The sequence below is a fragment of the Marmota monax genome, unplaced genomic scaffold, assembly GCF_021218885.2.
Source record: "Marmota monax isolate L192 unplaced genomic scaffold, Marmota_monax_Labrador192_F-V1.1 WCK01_AAM20220418_F8-fsc00122, whole genome shotgun sequence".
NCBI classification, from domain to species: domain Eukaryota; kingdom Metazoa; phylum Chordata; class Mammalia; order Rodentia; family Sciuridae; genus Marmota; species Marmota monax.
In genome coordinates this window covers 3,381,353-3,400,376 of record NW_026695223.1, presented here as the reverse complement: position 1 = coordinate 3,400,376, position 19,024 = coordinate 3,381,353, and the positions used below count along the sequence as shown (strand labels likewise).

At 38.9% G+C, this 19,024-nt stretch overlaps 1 protein-coding gene across 2 annotated transcripts in view; it reads right to left on the bottom strand.

Moving 5' to 3' along the window:
- Ift56 (intraflagellar transport 56) overlaps nt 1-12,465 on the bottom strand; it is a 73,403-nt gene extending 60,938 nt beyond the window's left edge. The window contains exons 1-5 of one of the 2 annotated variants that reach the window (XM_058575731.1): nt 12,066-12,465; nt 11,455-11,592; nt 8,962-9,054; nt 6,638-6,752; nt 3,859-3,908 (exon numbers count right to left, since the gene is read on the bottom strand). In XM_058575731.1, coding sequence (XP_058431714.1) covers nt 3,859-3,908; nt 6,638-6,752; nt 8,962-9,054; nt 11,455-11,592; nt 12,066-12,068 — 399 coding nt within the window. In that variant the 5' untranslated portion in view covers nt 12,069-12,465. The remainder of the gene's footprint in view (nt 1-3,858; nt 3,909-6,637; nt 6,753-8,961; nt 9,055-11,454; nt 11,593-12,065) is intronic. The other variant, XM_046434198.2, reaches the window with a different exon arrangement.
- Nucleotides 12,466-19,024: the final 6,559 nt, after the last annotated feature.

Genomic DNA, 19,024 nt, shown 5'->3' with positions numbered 1-19,024 from the left:
TGAAGAATTAATAACCAAACAACTTTCCAAATTGAAAAAAAAAAAAAAAAAAAGGGGAGAAGGGCTAGGGATGTTGCTCAGTGGTATCGTGCCTGCCTAGCATGCTCATGTCCTGATTCAATCCCTAGTAGGAAAAAAAAAAAAAGGAAGGCACATCCGGAAACACCATAGGAAATGCACCAAGACCCAAAAATAATGCACAAAGCTTAAACACAACCAGACATGTTGACACACTCCTGTAATCCCAGCCATTTGGGAGGCTGAAGCAGGAGGATTTCAAGTTCGAGACTAGTCTCAGCAATTTACTGAGGCCCTAAACAACTTGGCAAGAACCTGTCTCAAATTAAAAAATAAAAATGACTGGGGATGTGGCTCAGTGGTTAAGATACTCTAGGTTAAATTCCCAGTACCCCCCCCCAAATATATATATATGTGTGTGTGTGTGTGTGTGTGTGTGTGTGTGTGTATATATATATATATATATGTATGTATATGTGTGTATGTGAATGAATATATGTGTAAATATGTGTATATATACATGTGTATATTATTTACATATCTATATATCCAAGAGGTATAAAAATTTGTATATTTGTGTTCTCTTCCCACCCCAAAACCACCTCCGTTTGATTAGATAAAATTTTTTCAAGCCATTGGAGGAGAAATAGGGAATTAAAAAAAATCAATACAAAAAGAATACAAGAAAGAAAAAAGGAGAGACATGGATTCATAGGGACAAATAGAAAATGAATATTACAAGGTAGTTATTGAGCTGACCATATCAGTAAAAGACATTAAATTTAGGAAATGAATCAAATATTGGAATTTTTAAAAAATAAAGATTTCAACTGGATTGAAAAATCCCCAAACTCATTTATATACTGTTTATAAGGAAGACACTTGAACTATAAGGTCACAGGAAGGGAGAAAGTAAATACAATAGGATAAAGAAATACAATAGACAAACACTGACCAAACCATCGTGTAGCTACACAAATAGACAAAGAGGAAGTTTTAGAGATAAGGAAAGACATTCATGATAATGAATGTTTCAATCTATAAGGAGGACACAAAAATTCTAAATCTGTGTGTACTTAATAACCAATTTTGAAAATTATATCAAGTAAAAATTGGCAGAACTAGTAAAGGGAGGAAGAAACAAAGAGATAATTAAGAGTGTACAATTTTTAAATGTACAAAAAACTTGTTTTCATATACTTCCTATGAATGATTTGATAAACTTTCTATAAAACAGTTTACCAATATCAATTAAAAGATTTAAAGTTATTCATGGGCTGGGGATGTGGCTCAACTGGTAGCGCGCTCGCCTAGCAAGCATGAGGCACTGTTTACCATTCTCAACACCACACACACACACAAAAAGATATTGTGTCCAGGGGCTGGGGATGTGGTTCAAGCGGTAGTGTGCTCGCCTGGCATGTTTGCGGCCCAGGTTCAATCCTCAGCACCACATACAAACAAAGATATTGTGTCCGCCGAAAATGAAAAAATAAATATTAAAATTCTCTCTCTCTCTCTCCTCTCTCTCTTTCTCTAAAATAAAATAAAATAAAATAAATTTTAAAAAGATATTGTGTCCACCTAAAACTAAAAAAAATAATAATAATAAAAATATTTTTAAAAAAATAAAAAAAATAATAAAGTAATTCATACTCAATAAGTAAGTCTATTTCTACAACATTCAAAATGATCTATTACAACTAAAAAGCAATTTAAAAATCAAATAAGTAGGAAATCTAAATGAATTATGGCACAAAAAAGCAATATGAAGATTCCTCAAAAATGGATGAAAATACCACAAGACCCAACTACCACATTCCTTGGTATTTTCCCAAAAGATCTAAAATTGAAATACTACAGTGATGCAGTCATGTCAATGTTTTTAGTAGCAAAATGCACAATAGCTAAATTAGAAAATCAATCCAGATGCCTGTCAATAGATGAATGGATTAAGAAATTGTGATATATAATATAGGTGTACACACATACACACACACACACACACACACACAATGGTGTTCTACTCAGTCATAAAAGAATGAAATTTGGCATTTGCTGGTAAATGGATGGAGATGGAGAATATTATGTTAAGTGAAATTAGCCAAACTCAGAAACTCAAAGGTCAAATCTTTCTCTCATATGTGGAAGCAAGAGTAAAATAAGGGAAAGGGGGAGGGAAGGATAAAATAACATAAAGAACCAATCAAATACAAATTAATAGATGAGTGAAATAATGTCTAGTAGAGGAAGGAGAATGGGAGAGGGGAGGGAAGACAGGAGGGAAAGGTGGGATCATGAACTGAAATCGATTTCCAAGCATCTATGAATTTGTCGGGATAAACCCTACTACTATAACTATAAAGTTCTAATAAAAAATATCTATCCTAAAAGAGATATTCTAAAAGATTAAAAGGTAGTTATTTTTTAAATATTTTTTAGTTGTAGTTGACACAATACCTTTATTTTATTTTATTTATATGCGGTGCTGAGGATCGCACCCAGGGCCTCCCATGTGCTAGGCAGCACTCTACTGCTGAGCCACAACCGAAGCCCAGAAAGGTAGTTACTTTTTAATATGGTAGATATTATTTCACTTGCTCTTTTCCTTACTTATATTTTGTTTGATAGAATAAATGGGTATAAATTTTATATTTCAAAAAATTATAACTTGGGGCTGGGGTTGTGGCTCACAGTAGAACGCTCGCCTAGCACATGTGAGGCCCTGGTTTGATTCTCAGCACCACATAAAAATAAATAAATAAAGGTATTGTGTCCAGTTACAACTGAAAAATAAATATTTTTTAAAAATTATAACTTAAAATATAACATTATAATGGTCAAAATTACTGCCCTAAGGCAATTATGAAAAATGTATATTTATTTCCATGAGTCAGAGCAAGGTACCTCTGAGTCTGTTTCTTAAGAGATGATAGGATAGTCGAAGCACACTGACATTGTTAAATGACTGTTCTCTAAGAATAACTAAAACTTAACACCTCTGAATAAATTAAGAGGGTAAAGATCATTAATGATGGGAAAATCCAATAAAATTAACATCTATATTCCACTTATTCTAGAAATGCTATCAATAGGAATTTATAGTTAATTGCCTTTCTCTATTGTTAGGTTGTTGTTGTTGTTGTTTTTGGTACCAGGGATCGAACTCAGGGGCACTGGATCATTGAGTCACATCCCAAGCCCATTTTTAAAGAGAGAGAGAGAGAGAGAGAGAGAGAGAGAGAGAGAGAGAATTTTTTAATATTTATTTTTCAGTTCTTGGCGGACACAGCATCTTTGTTTGTATGTGGTGCTGAGGATCGAACCCAGGCCGCATGCATGCCAGGCGAGCGCGCTACCGCTTGAGCCACATCCCCAGCCCCCCAAGCCCATTTTTGTATTTTATTTAGAGACAGGGTCTCACTGAGTTGCTTAGTGCCTGGCTTTTGCTGAGGCTGGCTTTGAACTCATGACCCTCCTGTCTCAGCCTCCCGAGCTGCTGGAATTACAGGCTTGCACCACCACACCCAGCCGCCTTTCTCTATTGTTAATAGAAGAAAATAGGAGAAAAATATTGTTAAAACAAAAACATTTTTGAGCCAAGTGTTAGAATCACTGGGTGTTCAGTACATGTCTATAATACCATCATCTCAGAAGGCTGAGGCAAGAGGATTGTGAGTTCAAAGCTAGTCTCAGCAAAAACAAGGCATTAAGTAACTCAGTGAGATCCTCTTTCTAAATAAAATACAAAATAGGGCTGGGGATGTAGCTCAGTGGTTGAGTGCCCCTGAGTTTAATCCCTGATACCAAAAAAGAAAATTGAAATGAAAACATAAATACCTTGTGGGCCAAATGGAAGAGCAGGCGATTTTGGAGTCGACTTTTAGGAGCTGAAAAAAAAGATCCAAGTTGCTTGTTAAAAAATCAAGAGCCTATGGCACTTAATCCCTTTTAAAAAATAAAATGATTCTCAGATGAATTTCCCTAAATCCTTATCTATCTGATCCTGAGATGTGTCTACTATAATGAATATTGACTCTGATCTCTACCTGGAGTAGTAACAGCAACATCAAGAACAAGAGAAATGTTCTAAGAGTCTGCTCTTCCCCTATCTGATTCTATTGTGTTGTCCAAGAGCACAGTAGCCCACTTTGGTATTGTTCATATATTGAACCAAACAATGTTAGCAGACAATTGTAGTCATCTCTGTATGCGCATGAATCCACTCGCATTCAGTTTTTCAACCCAGAATTTTTTTCAATTCCTTTTTGAAATCTTCTTTTCCACAATTATATGTCGTATTTTCCTAATAGCCCAGACTTTTATCTCTTGGGTCCTCTACCATAGTGATGTACCACACTTAAACAGGCAGCCAAACAAAAGTTAACATCTTTCAAGTTCCAAATATCCTTTGTGCTCTTAGAAATTTTCCTATTCTGAGGGGCACTCAACCACTGAGCCACATCCCCAGCCTTATTTCCTATTTTGTATTTTATTTAGAGACAGGGTCTCACTGAGTTGCTTAGTGCCTCACTGTTACTGAGGCTGGCTTTGAACTCTCAATTCTCCTGCCTCAGACTCCCAAGCTGCTGGGATTACATGCATGCTCCACTGCACCCAGCTAATTCTTCATCCCTTTTACAAAAAAAAAAAAAAAAAATCATACTTTAAAGCATATTAAAAAATATATATGTGTGTGTGGTTTTTTTTGAAATAGAAATAGCTACCTTGATCACTTTTTATGTGTCTAACACTCTTTTAAGCACAAAGTCTAGAAACATAACAGCAAACACCTTAAAAGACCTTATGATTAAATTAGGAAAAAAATACACTAATACATATAAAACAATTGGGTACAAATCAAGAAAGACTTCAAGTTGGGTATGGTGGCGCATGCCTTGGAAGGCTGAAGCAGGATGATTGCAAGTTCAAAGTCAGCCTCAGCAACTTAGGAAGACCTTGTCTCATAAAAAAGGTAAAAAAAAAAGGGCTGGGAATGTGGCTCAAGCAGTAGTGCGCTTGCCTGGCATGAGCACGGCGCTGGGTTCGATCCTCAGCACCACATAAAAATAAAATAAAGATGTTGTGTCCACCGAAAACTAAAAAATAAATATTAAAAATTCTCTCTTTTTCTCTCTCTTTTTTTTTTTTTTTTAAATATTTATTTATTTTTTTAGTTCTCGGTGGACACAACATCTTTGTTTGTATGTGGTGCTGAGGATCGAACCCGGGCCGCACGCATGACAGGCGAGCGCGCTACCGCTTGAGCCACATCCCCAGCCCCATTTTTCTCTCTCTTTTAAAAACAAACAAACAAACAAAAGGTAAAAAGAGCTATGGATATAGCTCAGCAGTAAAGTACCCCAAAGCTGGTAAATCCCCAATATATACATAAAAAAAAAAAGGCTTCAAGTTCCACATTTCAATGAAGATTAGTATGTACACACACACACACACACACACACACACTCACACACGCCCCTGTCTTCATGTCTTTGTATATGTGTGTGTATGAATTCCTCCCTGGAATGTATTCATCCCTAACAAATTTCCTAACAAACATTCCCTTACCTACCACTTCTCTAAATTTCCTTGAACTTAATTTGATTTATAATCTAATTATCCTTATTCCTTTCCCCAATAATTCTGCTTCCCCTTACTCTTGTTCACAAATTTGAATGCAATCCTCCTGAGATGACCGTCATGACTACAATGGAAAGTATCGGGATTCCTCAAGCTAAAGTTACACGGTTTCTCACTCAGAAATTGGGAAAGAAGCTATGAAATCTAAGCCGTAAGAGCCTGAACACCTATATCACAGCATGAATGTCCTACCATGATGGGACCTAAGAGATACCTTCCCTTTCTTTCATCCTCCTGCTCCGAGCTATAGCTTCTTGGATGCAGGCTGATGGGGGCGGGGTATTAGTGTGAGGGTGGAACTAACTATTCTTTTAAACACAGATCAAATCCAATATATTTTTCCTCCTGTGTTACTGGGGATCAAACCTGGGACTTTCACAGAGCTGCACCTCAGCCCTATTGTTTTAAAACAATTTTTTTTTTTAAATTGTAAGACAGGATCTTGTTAAATTGCTCAGACTGACCTTGAACTTGTGATCCTATGCCTCAGCCTCCCAAGTAGCTGCAATTACAGATGTGCACCACTACACCCAGCTCAGATTCAGTATTTTTTGAAAAATAAATCTACTTTTTAGCTTTCTAATGTAAGTTGGTTCTTGCTTCAATAATCAAAGAATAAAAGAAGCTTTAAAATCTCCAAAATTGGGCTGGGGATGTGGCTCAAGCGGTAGCGCGCTCGCCTGGCATGCGTGCGGCCCGGGTTCGATCCTCAGCACCACATACAAACAAAGATGTTGTGTCCGCCAAATACTAAAAAATAAATATTTAAAAAAAAAAAAAAAAAAAAAAAAAATCTCCAAAATTGGGGCTGGGGTTGGGGCTCAGCAGTAGAGCGCTCGCCTAGCATGTGCAAGGTTCTGGGTTTAATCCTCAGCACCACATAAAAATAAATAAATAAAAAATAAAGGTATTAAAATCTCCAAAATGACTCTTACTCTGAGTGAAGAGTATCAAATATAAAAAAGAATTAACTTACCTTTAAATCCAGCTGCTTCAGCTTGTTTATACATGCCAAGGAAAAAGTAGGTGCAGGCAAGGTTCACCCAGACTTCAGGATTGCAATTTTCCTCTTTTGTTGCATTTTCATATTCCTGAAATACATGTAAAGTGGTGATCTCATTTTGGCAGTAAAGCAATTGATAGGCCATCCTTCTGTAAGGAAATAAGATTTCTTACTCAGATAGGACATCTTTCCATTTAGAGGATCTTACCAACTCCCATTCTATGCCTTAAAAAGTGAGATACTGAAGCTGAAGCTCAATCCTACCGATGCAGGGCTGTTGTGCACTTAAATCTACACTAGGTTTCCCCTCTCCATATTTAACACTGATAATGATAACAAACTACAGACAGAAAAACAACAAAAATATTTTATTTTTGCTAACTTAAAAAGACATATAAAAGTTAAATACTGGGCTGGGATTGTAACTTATATATGGTACAGCACTTGCCTAGCATGTGTGAGGAACCGGGTTCAATCCTCGGCATCAAATAAAATAAATAAATAAAATAAAGGTATTATGTCCATCTACAACTAAAAATATTTTTTAAAAAATTTAAATACTTAGATTCAATTAACTTAAAATCTGATAGCTTTAATGCACTTTAATTTTATTTCATTCTATTTCATTTTATCTATTTCAGAGGTAAAATGCTTGCTTAGCATGCATGAGGTTCTGGGTTTGATCCCTAGTACTACCAAATGAAATTTTTTTTTCATTTATTGTATTTAATTCCAGTTTTGGTAATTTTTGTTAATTTGTCTTTATTTTTAAAAAATATTTTTTAGCTGTAGATGGACACAATACCTTTATTTATTTATTTTTATGTGGTGCTGAGGATTAAACTCAGTGCCTCACATGTGCTAGGCAAGTGCTCTATCACCGAGCCACACCCCTAATTCTTAATTTGTCTTTATGTTTAAAAAGGTATTTAGGGGCTGGGATTGTGGCTCAGCAGTACAGCGCTCGCCTGGCAAGGGTGGGACCAGGGTTGGATCCTCAGCACCACATAAAAATAAAGGCATTGTGTTGTGTCCATCTACACTTAAAAAACAAATATTTCAAAAAAATAGTGGTAAAAAGGTATTTAGCCTCACATGCACAAGGCCCTGGGTTCAATCCCCAGCACCACATACACACACAAAAAAGGCATTTAATTTCTTACCAAGGATCCTTTCTGAGATTCACTTTGTTAACCGCATTTTCCACATACTCTTTCTCATTTTTCTCAAACACCTTTGTTTATTTTTGTACTACATTTAGGTTACTTTTTTCCCTATATCTTTCACAAACAATAACCAGCTTCCATTCTGTCCTTTACATATTTATTTTTTTCCTTCAAGAATCTTGTTTCCTTTGTTCTTCAACTTACCTCCTCATTACCTGGCCTTGAATATTTTAATTTCTGTTATGCAGTCTTCAAATTCTTTTTAAAAACTTTTTAAATATACTTTTATTTTATTTATTCATTTTATGTGGTGCTGAGGATCGAACCCAGCACCCTGCACATGCTAGGTGAGCGCTTTACCCTGAGCTCCAGCCCCAGCCCCAGCCTTTTAGGTTACATTTTGAGTAAGAATAGTGGGAAATGTTTCAGCAATTTCATTTATAAATAAAAATTGCTTGACATAAGGCATCTATAATTTTATTTAGACCCATATTCCTACGTATTAATCATTGCAGATGGGGTAGGGTTTGCAATGATCAAGAAAAATGATTAACAAAGAAATGATACTTACAATAATAAAAAAAATTACATAAAGATCATACAATCTTGTTTATTGTCTGAAAATAACCAAGCAAAATAAAAGTGAAATTCTTAACAAGATACATACTCACATGCTGGAATACATATACAGATTTCTGAATCAATACATTTTATTTATTTATTTTTTGGGGTTTGGTACCAGGAATTGAATCGTGGCCACTGAGCCACATCCCCAGCCTTATTTTGTATTTTATTTAGAGACAGATTCTCACTGAGTTTCTTAGTGCCTCGCTTTTGCTGAGGCTGGCTTTGAACTCATGATCCTCCTGCCTCAGCCTCCTTGAGCCGCTGGGTTTACAGGTGTATAATATCCCGCCCAGCTTAAATCAATACATTTTTTAAAAAGCCAGTGAGGACCTCTATTAATAAAGAAGTAGGACAGGGGACAGCAGATAGGGTGATTTTGGTTTTCTTTTTTTACTTTGTTTCCCTCCATACTGTTTGAATTTTACCTGAATAGATATTATTATAATACAAAGTTTAATAATATTTTAAACACATTCCTGTTAGACTTTTTTTAATTTTACTAACCTCTAAAGCTCTCTTGTAGTCACCCAGGTGAAAAGCACAGTATCCAATCCACAAATTAGTATCCTCTTCTTGTTCTCCAACGTGACGTTTAAACTTCAGGTTTAAAGTTCATTAAAAAAAAAATCATGAAAAACTTTGAACAGTAAATCCTCCATTTAAAAAACTGCTATGTTAAGGGCTAGGGATATAGCTCAGTTGGTAGAGTGTTTGCCTTGCACGCACAAGGCCCTGGGTTCGATCCTTAGCACCAAAAAACAAAAACAAAACAAAACAAAAAAAACCGTGCTATGTTAAGTTACTACTGAATTATCAGCAAGCTAAGTAGTACATGCAGAACTGTGCATTCATTGTGCCTTTACTTACAATATTCAGCACAGTTACCTTCCAACAGTCTCAGAAATTTGTATCTCCAAATATTTCACACTTGTTTTTCTGTACTCATTGACACCTTACTCCGGAAAGTATGTGAATTATCTAATAATTCTGGATGATATGTATGAAACAAAATAATTGGGTGAAATAGTTAAAGTCAAGAACTAAAGGTCAGAGAGGCTAAGCAAGGAATTCAAGATCACACAGCCTGTATAAGTGGTGACAGGGTCTTAAAAGTAGTCTGCCTCCAAAGCCCGTATTCCCAAACTCCATGCTTACTGCATTCAACTTCATTCTTCCACACATGAGCACACACATATTTATTAATAATGCACTGAGGACAAAGTGTTAATTCATTCTATTACCCTTGACCTGGGTCATTTACCAAGTCTAAAAGAGCTACAATATACAGAAGACTGGCTTCATTTATGTCCACTATGAACAAATATTTATGAATTACTCAACCAATAAAAGAAAAATCCCATTTTGGAGGAATAGACTGAGACTTTGAAAGAGGATGTTTTTTGGGGGCTGGGGATGTGGCTCAAGCGGTAGCGCGCTGGCCTGGCATGCGTGCGGCCTGGGTTCGAGCCTCAGCACCACATACAAAGATGTTGTGTCCATCGAAAACTAAAAAATAAACATTAAAAAAAAATTCTCTCTCTTAAAAAAAAAAGAGGAGTTTTTGTTTTGTTTTTACTCTACAGCATGATAAATCACTAGTGAGCCAATACATGTTCATAGAGTATCACTACAGTGGATCAGTCACCCCAAGAGGAAGACATCTCTTAGATACCTTTTTGTCTAGGATAAGAATTTACTCTTCTCACCAAATGCTATGAATTTTAATACAGTGCCTTAAATCTGGAGGATTTCTTGAAGAATTACCCCTGAATTTGCCCCAGGAATTCCCTGGGGCTATGAGATTTTTAAAATTCCAAACTCTAATAGTTACCATTCCCCACTCTAATCAGCTACCTGAGAATGTAGGCATAGAGCAGATTACCCCTGCCAATTTAGAGGTCTTAAATTATACAATAAAAAATGTCATTGCCTTAAAGAAAAGAGAGAAAACAGAATGACAAAAAATAGACTTATACAGTCAATCCACTGATTGATAGAGTTAGCAGGTCCTTCCAAGTCGATCCCCACAAATGCAAAGATGAGTTGCCACTAAAAAAGCTAACCACTGTGCTCACTACCTAAGCACTAGTAAGACAGGGAAGACTGGGAAATAAAAATAAAGTTAATTAAAACAATTATTATAAATAGATTTGTAGCAATATAGCAAGAGTAATGTTTTGGAGAAATGACTGCAGCACCACACAACCAGACCACCCTGTCCAAACTCCTCATCTTCTGATGTACCCCTACACTCTCCTCTAGCTTCTCAAAAAACAGTTTCTCCAAAATACAATCTCTATAGAACATCTACATTAGAAGCACTTAGACTACTTACCTAAAATGCAGATTCCTGAGGACCACTGCAGACCTAAAGAATCAGAATTGCTAATGCAGGAGTTCAGGAAGACAAGCATCTTGGTAACTACTCTAGGTATTTCCAAAACATACTAAAAGGTGAGAACTATTGAGGCTGGGCATGTAGCTCAGTGGTAGAGTTTATGCTGGATTTCTGGATTCTATCTCCAGTAGTGTGTGTGTGCACAGGGGGTGGGGGTTAGCCCTACTGCCATAGAGATTTGAAAGGCTTTTTATATTATCAAAAAATGAACATGGTAGAATTGTTCAAATTTGACCAAAATTTTATTACATAATAGAACTAATAATGCCCAGGAGTTAGGATAAACAATGTGAGAAATGAAACTGTATTAAGTGTCACTCCATATTTTTAGGTTTAATCCACTATCTGTGAAACTAGACACAATCAAAGTGGCCCTTAAGAAAGAAGTTGTTTTTGTTATTGTTGTTTTTAAAGGTCATCTTCAGTCAGGTTTATAGTTAACTTGGAATCTGCAACTTACCAGATTTACTAGGTGTTTCCTTGAAGAAACCCCATAATGCATCCACCTGTTACAACAACATAGCAACCAGCATTCACCTGAACATTCGTCTATAGTCTAGTATTTACCAAATCAAGAAGCAATCTTCTTTGGACCTTACCTCCAATAGGGTAATAGCGCCAGTGAAATCTCTTTGTGAAAGTAGCTCCTCTAGTTTTGGAATCTTCCTACCTTTCTTCTTTCTTTTGTCAGAGTGCGGTACTTCCCCGCCTACGGCAGGCTTGGCCCTTGAAAGCATCTGCAAAAGAAACGACGAAGACAACTGAAGGGTCCAATTTCGATGGTCCGTTTTAAACGGAGTGACAGCTCCACGATTTACAAGTGAAATCCTTAACAACAAATTTGAAGTCTATTCAAATTCCTTTGGAAGCACTGCATTTTCCTGAGAGGGCCATCACTCTGTACTTGAGCTGAACCCAACAGCTACTCCCAACTTCTTTACCCATTGAAGACGCTTCCACGCAGCTTCTGTCACCTCGGCCTCCCCTTGCTCTGCTGTCCATCCCGTGTGCAGCTCAGGTGTGGGGAAATGGAGAAGCAGGAGGGAGGAAAGCGTCAAGGCATTTAGGTTTGCATCCCTCCATACCCCCGTGGGAATGCAGAGAGGCTGGAGGGACCAGCCTCTGCTGACATACCCGGACGGTACCCCAAAGTGTGCCGGGAGTCTCTAGCCTCCAGCCCTGGACCCCTTTACTATCCAGAGCCACTAACCATCTTGGCGTCGTCCCCGTGAGCCCTCTCTGCAGATAGACAGCAAAGGCCGCGCCTCCGCTAGGCGCCGCATCCACACAGCTCGATCGGTCTCCACGGCAACCCCGCCGGGCGGCTGGTCCCTCTGAGAAAAGAGCTCGTCGGAGAACCAGCGACCTCCGCTATTTGGTTCCGTACCACTTCCGCCGTGGACGAGTGGACGTTTGTCTCTTGGGAGGAGAGCGACGTTCTTTGTGCTGAGAGCGAGTTTGGCTGTGTCTCTATTTACGAATTTACTTTAGGAAAAGACTAATTAGAAAGGCATTGATTTTCAAATGCAAGTTCCTTGGGAGATGTATTTCCGAGGACCACTTCCGTTTTGGATTTGGGCTCCATAGCAACCCCGGGCTCCGACACCTTGTTTGTGTCTCCTGCTAGGGAGGGAGGAGAACCGAGGGCGTTGACATTTGGACTCGGAAGTAGAACCCAAATCGCTTCTTATCTGCTTAGTTACGCCCACACACAGTAAGGAACTGTGATAAATATTTGCTCCTGGCCGGGCTCTGTGGGACATGCAGCTCTCCCCGCGGCTGGGGAGATTGCAGTAGCAGGATCACGCGTTCAAAGCCAGCCTCAGCAATTTAGCAAGGCCCTAAGCAACTTGCGAGACCCTGTCTCAAAATAAAAAATTAAAAGGACTGGGGATGTGCCTCAGTGGTAAAGTGCACCTCTGTTCAATCCCAATAATGCGTCCCCAAAGGTATCTCACTCCCGAACCCAGTTAGCAGGCCTGCAAAAATAGTCTTCAAAAATCACCAAACCATGGAATGCTGGAGCTGGCAGGCACTTTAGCAGACACCCAGTCAACCTCTTAGAATTAACAGACTAAAGTAGCCTCGCTTGGTGGTGCAGACCTGTAATATAGCATTGAGTGTGCTTGACATGTTAGTCCTCCCAACTTTAGCTCTAAGAATCACTCACCTAGGTGTTATGAAACACGCAATAGCATACATAGTCCTACAAAAGTTGATTGGAACTTGCAATATATTGTACTAACAAGAGAACACTAGTTTCTGAGAAATTATTAAAAATAATAATCCAGATTGTGATGGTTGTATGACTATGTCAATTTAGTAAAGATCATTGACTTGTACAATTGAAACAAGCAAGTTTTATGATATGTAAAATTGTATCTCACTCAATCTGGATTTGTTTGTTTTTTTTTTTTTTTTTTTTTTTTTTAAATTTTTTTTAATATTTATTTTTCAGTTTTTGGTGGACACAACATCATTGTTTGTATGTGGTGCTGAGGATCGAACCCAGGCCGCACGCATGCCAGGCGAGCGCACTACCACTTGAGCCACATCCCCAGCCCCTGGATTTGTTTGTTTTAAAGGCAATCCAGCTCTGAGCTCAGTGATGTTCTTGAGTCACTGAATCTCCATTTTCACCCTGGAGTAATGCACAGTGATATTAACTAATCAGAAACCATTGGAAATCATGCCCCTGTCCTTCACCAGGTCCATGAATTGCTGAGGAAATACTGAGACATTAAGAAGTTTGGGCCGGAGCTAAGGAGGTGGCCCAGTAGCAGAACACATGCCTCACATATACAGGGCACAGAAAAAAAAAATGTTTTGGCATTTCTCAGTAGGTTGATCTTTTTTTTTTTTAAGAAAAAATAAAAGTCATGAAAAGAACTCTCCACCTCTCTCCTACAGATCTTAGTAACTCTATTCGTTGGTTCTGAGTACTGTTACTTTTTTTCCTTCTTTTGTTCACTAGGTTTATAAATGTTCACTACTGCCATTAAAAAAAAAAAAAGTCTTAGAAACCAAATTTTATGCCACTCCCTGTGGGGAGCCACTCTGAATGACCTGCGCCTTCCACCCTGGGAGGCTCTGACCGATCACTACTAGTGACTTGGGCGATGTCCAGGTTCAGGAAGTTGAGGGCGTGTCTTCAGATGTGTCACCAAAGGAGTTGAGCTACACTCACCCATTCCTTTGTAACCCTACCCCTTTGCCCTGTTTGGGGTAGAAGTTTCAATGGAAAGACCCTTAGTGTGTCCCCTTCTCTTGCTCTGCCTTTGAGAGTGGCTTTCCTAGATGTCAATCAACCTGCTGACAGCAGACATCATGAAGCTAGACTCAGTACCCCCCAAACCTGACCCCTTGCCTCATTTGAATGGCTTCTCCTCAACAAAAGGGTTCAGCACATGCTGTGCTCTCTCTTTCTCTTTCTTCGGACCCTTAAGGTCAGAGGAGCCATCACAGGACCCAAATAAAAAGGTGTGTCTGTCTCTATGTGATTATTTCGTGCAGCCCAGTTCACCTGGGACAACTCCCTTTTAGCAAGCTATATGGGGAGAGGATGACTGATGGATGATTCATTCGAAACAAGTACAAGAATGGTTCCTGGATTCAACATTCAAAAATAAACTACTTGAGGAAATACATTTTTCTTTTTAACTATTTTTTTTAGAGAGAGAGAGAATTTTTAATATTTATTTTTTAATTTTCGGCGGACACAACATCTTTGTTTGTATGTGGTGCTGAGGATCGAACCCGGGCCGCACGCATGCCAGGCGAGCGCGCTACCGCTTGAGCCACATCCCCAGCCCAGAAATACATTTTTCAATTATTTTAAATGATGATGATGATGATATTCAGAAGTACTACATATTCACTATGAGAATTTTGGAAGATACTAAGAATTAAAATGAAGAAAATGTAAACGACACAAAAAAACAACATTTATTAACTTATCAGTGCTTTTCAGAAAGTGATTTAACAAGCTTGGCATGGTGGTACATGCCTGTAATCCCAGCGATTCAGGAGGCTGAAGCAGGAGGATTGTAAGTTTGAGACTAGTCTCAACAATTTAGCAAGGTTCTAGGCAATTTAATGAAACCCTGTCTCAAAAAATAAAAAGCACTGGGGATGTAGCTCTGGGGTAAAGCACCCCTGTTTTTAATCCCCAGTAACAAAGCAACAACAACAACAAAACTGAATGGCCTCCTCTATGTGAGGATACTGTGAGAAAAAACTTTTAAGTTCTGATTGCTAATGTAATTGTTTACTTGGTGGAAAGATAATGGAGAAGTCTGAAAGCCATATAAACATGTGATGTAAACAGGAAAAACTTCAGGCATTCCAGGCCACTGAGCCCTGCAAGGAACGCCCTGGTAGCCACCTGCTGAGGTGAGGAACCCTGGGAGGGCCTGGTTATGGCAGCCCCCAGGCTGCAGTGTGGACTGAGGGCCAAGTAAGCTTGTGTACTTTGGAGTTTGAATCTTGTTTCTTCACTGATTGAATTAGGATAATCAATCTCCAAAAAAACAACTGGCGAATGTTTTCTTGGATATAAGGTGACTGACTCATGGTGGGGTAGAGAGAGGGAGCATGGGAGGGATAGAGGAACTCTAGATAGGGCAGAGGGGTGGGAGGGGAAGGGAGGGTCAGGGGGTTAGCAATGATGGTGGAATGTGATGGACATCATCATCCAAAATACATGTGTGAAACACGAATTGGTGAACATACATTATATACAGAGTTATGAAAAATTGTGCTCTATATGTGTAATAAGAATAGTGATGCATTCTGCTGTCATGTATTTAAAAAAATAAAAACGATTTTTAAAAAAGCTAGAAGAAAGTACATTGAAAGTTTTTACCATAAAGAAATGATAAATGGAGCTGGGAATATAGCTCAGTTGGTAGAATGCTTGCCTCACATGTACAAGGCCCTGGGTTCAATCCCTAGCACCACAAAAAAAAAAAAAAAAAAGAAATGATAAATATTGAGGAGATATATGTATGTTTAATCTGATTTAACCATTACACAATGTGTGCATGTATTGAAACATCACCTGGGATCCCATCAATATGTATGATTTTTTAATTATATATCAGTTAATAAATAAATAAAATGTGGAAAAATAAAAGAGAAATAAAAAACAAAACAAAACAAAACAAAAGGATGCATCTAAGGGACTGGGGTTGTGGCTCAGTGGTAGAGTTCCTGCCTAGCATGTGTGAGGCGCTGAGTTTGATCCTCAGCATCACATAAAAATAAATAAAAGTATTGTGTCCATCTACAACTAAAATAATATTCTAAAAAAAGATAGGTGCATCTGAGATCATTTATAAGTGAGAAGCACTACAACAGATATGTGAACACGTTATGTGAGCATCCTCTGGAGATAGTCTGGCAAGGCTCATTTCTTGGCTCTATCACATGCTTCATGTGTTACCTAAGCAAGTCATTTTAACCACTCTGGGCCTCAGTTTTTTCATCTGTACAAATAAAATTATAAAAAATAGTGCTTACCTGGTATGTCTGTTTTTTATGTAAGTTAAGTATATAATATACACAAAGCTTTTAGAATAGCATCGGGCACATTGTGTTATCATATGTTTCTGTCCTCATATTATTTTTTTTGAAACATAATTTGCATGCCATAAAATTTAGCATTTTAAAGTGTACAGTTTAGTGGTTTTAGTATATTCCCAAGGTTGTACAACTAACACCACAATCTAATTTTAGAACACTCTCATTATCCCTGCTCACAAAGCCTGTACACAATAGTGCTCCCTCTACATTTCCCTCTTGCTCTGGCAACTATTTTATGTCTATGGATTTGCTTATTCTGGACATTTCCTATAATGGAATCATATAACACATCTCTAAGTTTGCTTCTTTCAATTGCCATGTTTTCGAGGTTCATGAATCAGTACTCCATCCTTTTTGATGACTGAATAATATTCCGTGTTATACACATGCCACATTTGTTTAAGTTTTTGTATTTAAAGCACATGATACATAGTAGGTGCTCAGGGCTTGGTGGTGCTATTAGCATTCTTCCCAATGCGTTGCAGTTGAGGCACAGCTGCCATTCCATGCTATCCTGGATGGAATAAAATTCAAGGAAGAGGCCAAGCTATGAAAGGCCACCTAGCTGCTGCTGGCCCTGTCTTTGCCTCCAGACCCAGTCCTGCCCCATGGGATCCCTGTTAGCTCCCTCTAGCCCCATACAGCCTGGCACCTGTTGTAATTCCTGCTCTTTCTCCTTTCCTCTCTGCAGTTGGTTCTCTCAGTTCACCTCTGACCATGATAATCTACCCAGTGTCCTCCAGCAGTCCACACACTGAGTGGCTTAAAGGAATAAACATTCTTATCTCACAGTTTCTGCTGAGTGGTGAGCTGGGTGGTTTTGGCTCAGAGTTTCTCCTGAAGCCTGCTATCAGGTGATGTCTTCACTGGGGCTGAAAGTTCTCTTTTAAAGTGTCTCACCCTCATACTGATACTGCCTGCTGTCAGATGGAGGGCTAAGTGACTTGCCATGTGGTCTCTTCTGTAGGGCAGCTTGAGTGTCCACACAACCTAACAGTTACCTTCCCCAGAGCAAAGAATCCAAGAGAGAGAAAGAAAGGAACCACAGTGTTTTGTTTTGTTTTATTTTTTGAAAGTCACACTGTTGCCAGGTGCAGTGCATGCCTGTAACATCAGCAGCTTGGGAGGCTGAGGCAGGAGGATTACAAGTTCAAAGCCAGCCTCAGCAACTTATTGAGGCCCTAAGCAACTTAATTAGACCATTTCTCTAAGTGAAATAGTAAAAAATATATATGAGTAAAATGTTTTTAAAAGGGTCAGGGATGTGGCTCAGTGGTTAAGCACTGAGTTCAATCCACTGCTGTTTTTATAACATCCTGTTGATCACACCCATCAGTCCTAGTCGACATTCTAGGAGATTACCCAAGGGTGCAAAACTCGCTGGAGGCCAGCTGGTGGGCCACACCAGGCCAACATTACAAGTCAACCCCACCTCTGGACTCCTTCGTCCTCATGTCCTCTGCTCTCACCTATTGTGACCAGGGAAGGTTTGCAGCCTCAAGTTCCTGTTTCAATGTTACCACAGATGACGCTCACAGCACACAGTGACGAAGGCGGGGACTGCAAGCAAACCTCAGATCAGCAAGCCTTTCCTCTCTTCAAGATTCAGCGTGCGGCCCGGGTTCGATCCTCAGCACCACATACACACAAAGAGGTTGTGTCCGCCGAAAATTAAACAATAAAAATAAATAAAAAAAAGATTCAGCAGCAGTCAATCGTCAAACACTCATGACTCATTTTCAGGGCAGAAAATGGTGGCAGGCTGAAGCAAGGGTCTGGGCTATATAGGCTTGTTTAGGGTGGGAAAGGAGGGTAGTTAGGGGTTCCTTATATGGGGTCAGCTGATTCATGAGGATGGGACGGGAAGGTGAATAGGGAATTTCCTGAGACTTATTGTATTGGGATCAGGACACCCATTAGGGTAGGGGGTCAGGTGCCAGTCAAGTGCCAGTTCCTTTTGTGTTCCTTCACTCTGGCTAAGGCCTGAGATTTTAAATGACAAAAGCTTAGGGGAAATGTCCTTGGACTTATTCCCTATATCCTTCATTCCAGATGGAAAGGGGATAATGATTTGGGGTAAATTGGGGCATCAATATCAAATCTGGCTGCTTTGTACTGAGAAGGGTCAAAATAAGGGACCTCCCCCTTTCAGAGTTCTGGAAAAGAATGCAGAGACCCTGGTGGTTGATGCTGAAGAAGGGTATATGTGGGAGGAGCTTTGAGATTGTCCTGAGTGAAGTCCTCCTTTTTAAAGTCAGGCAATGGGCGTGACAAGAGATAAATCCAGGGACGCTGCCTGGGTTGGTGTGGTGAGCTGTGCTATTACAAATTACTTGGTGCTATTAATAATTACTCAGAGACAGACTGTCTTTAAATGCAAACGTGTATTGGATCACACCAATCATCAAATATAAACAATTAACACAAAAAGTGTTGGGTGTGCAGGAGCACCCCAACTAGGATTCAGTGCACACTATTTAAATACTATAAGCAAATCACACAATCCTAGGGCAACCATAAGTCCCAAAATACCGCTGATGTTGGGCTGTGGATATAGCTCAGTTGGTAGAGCGCTTGACTCACATG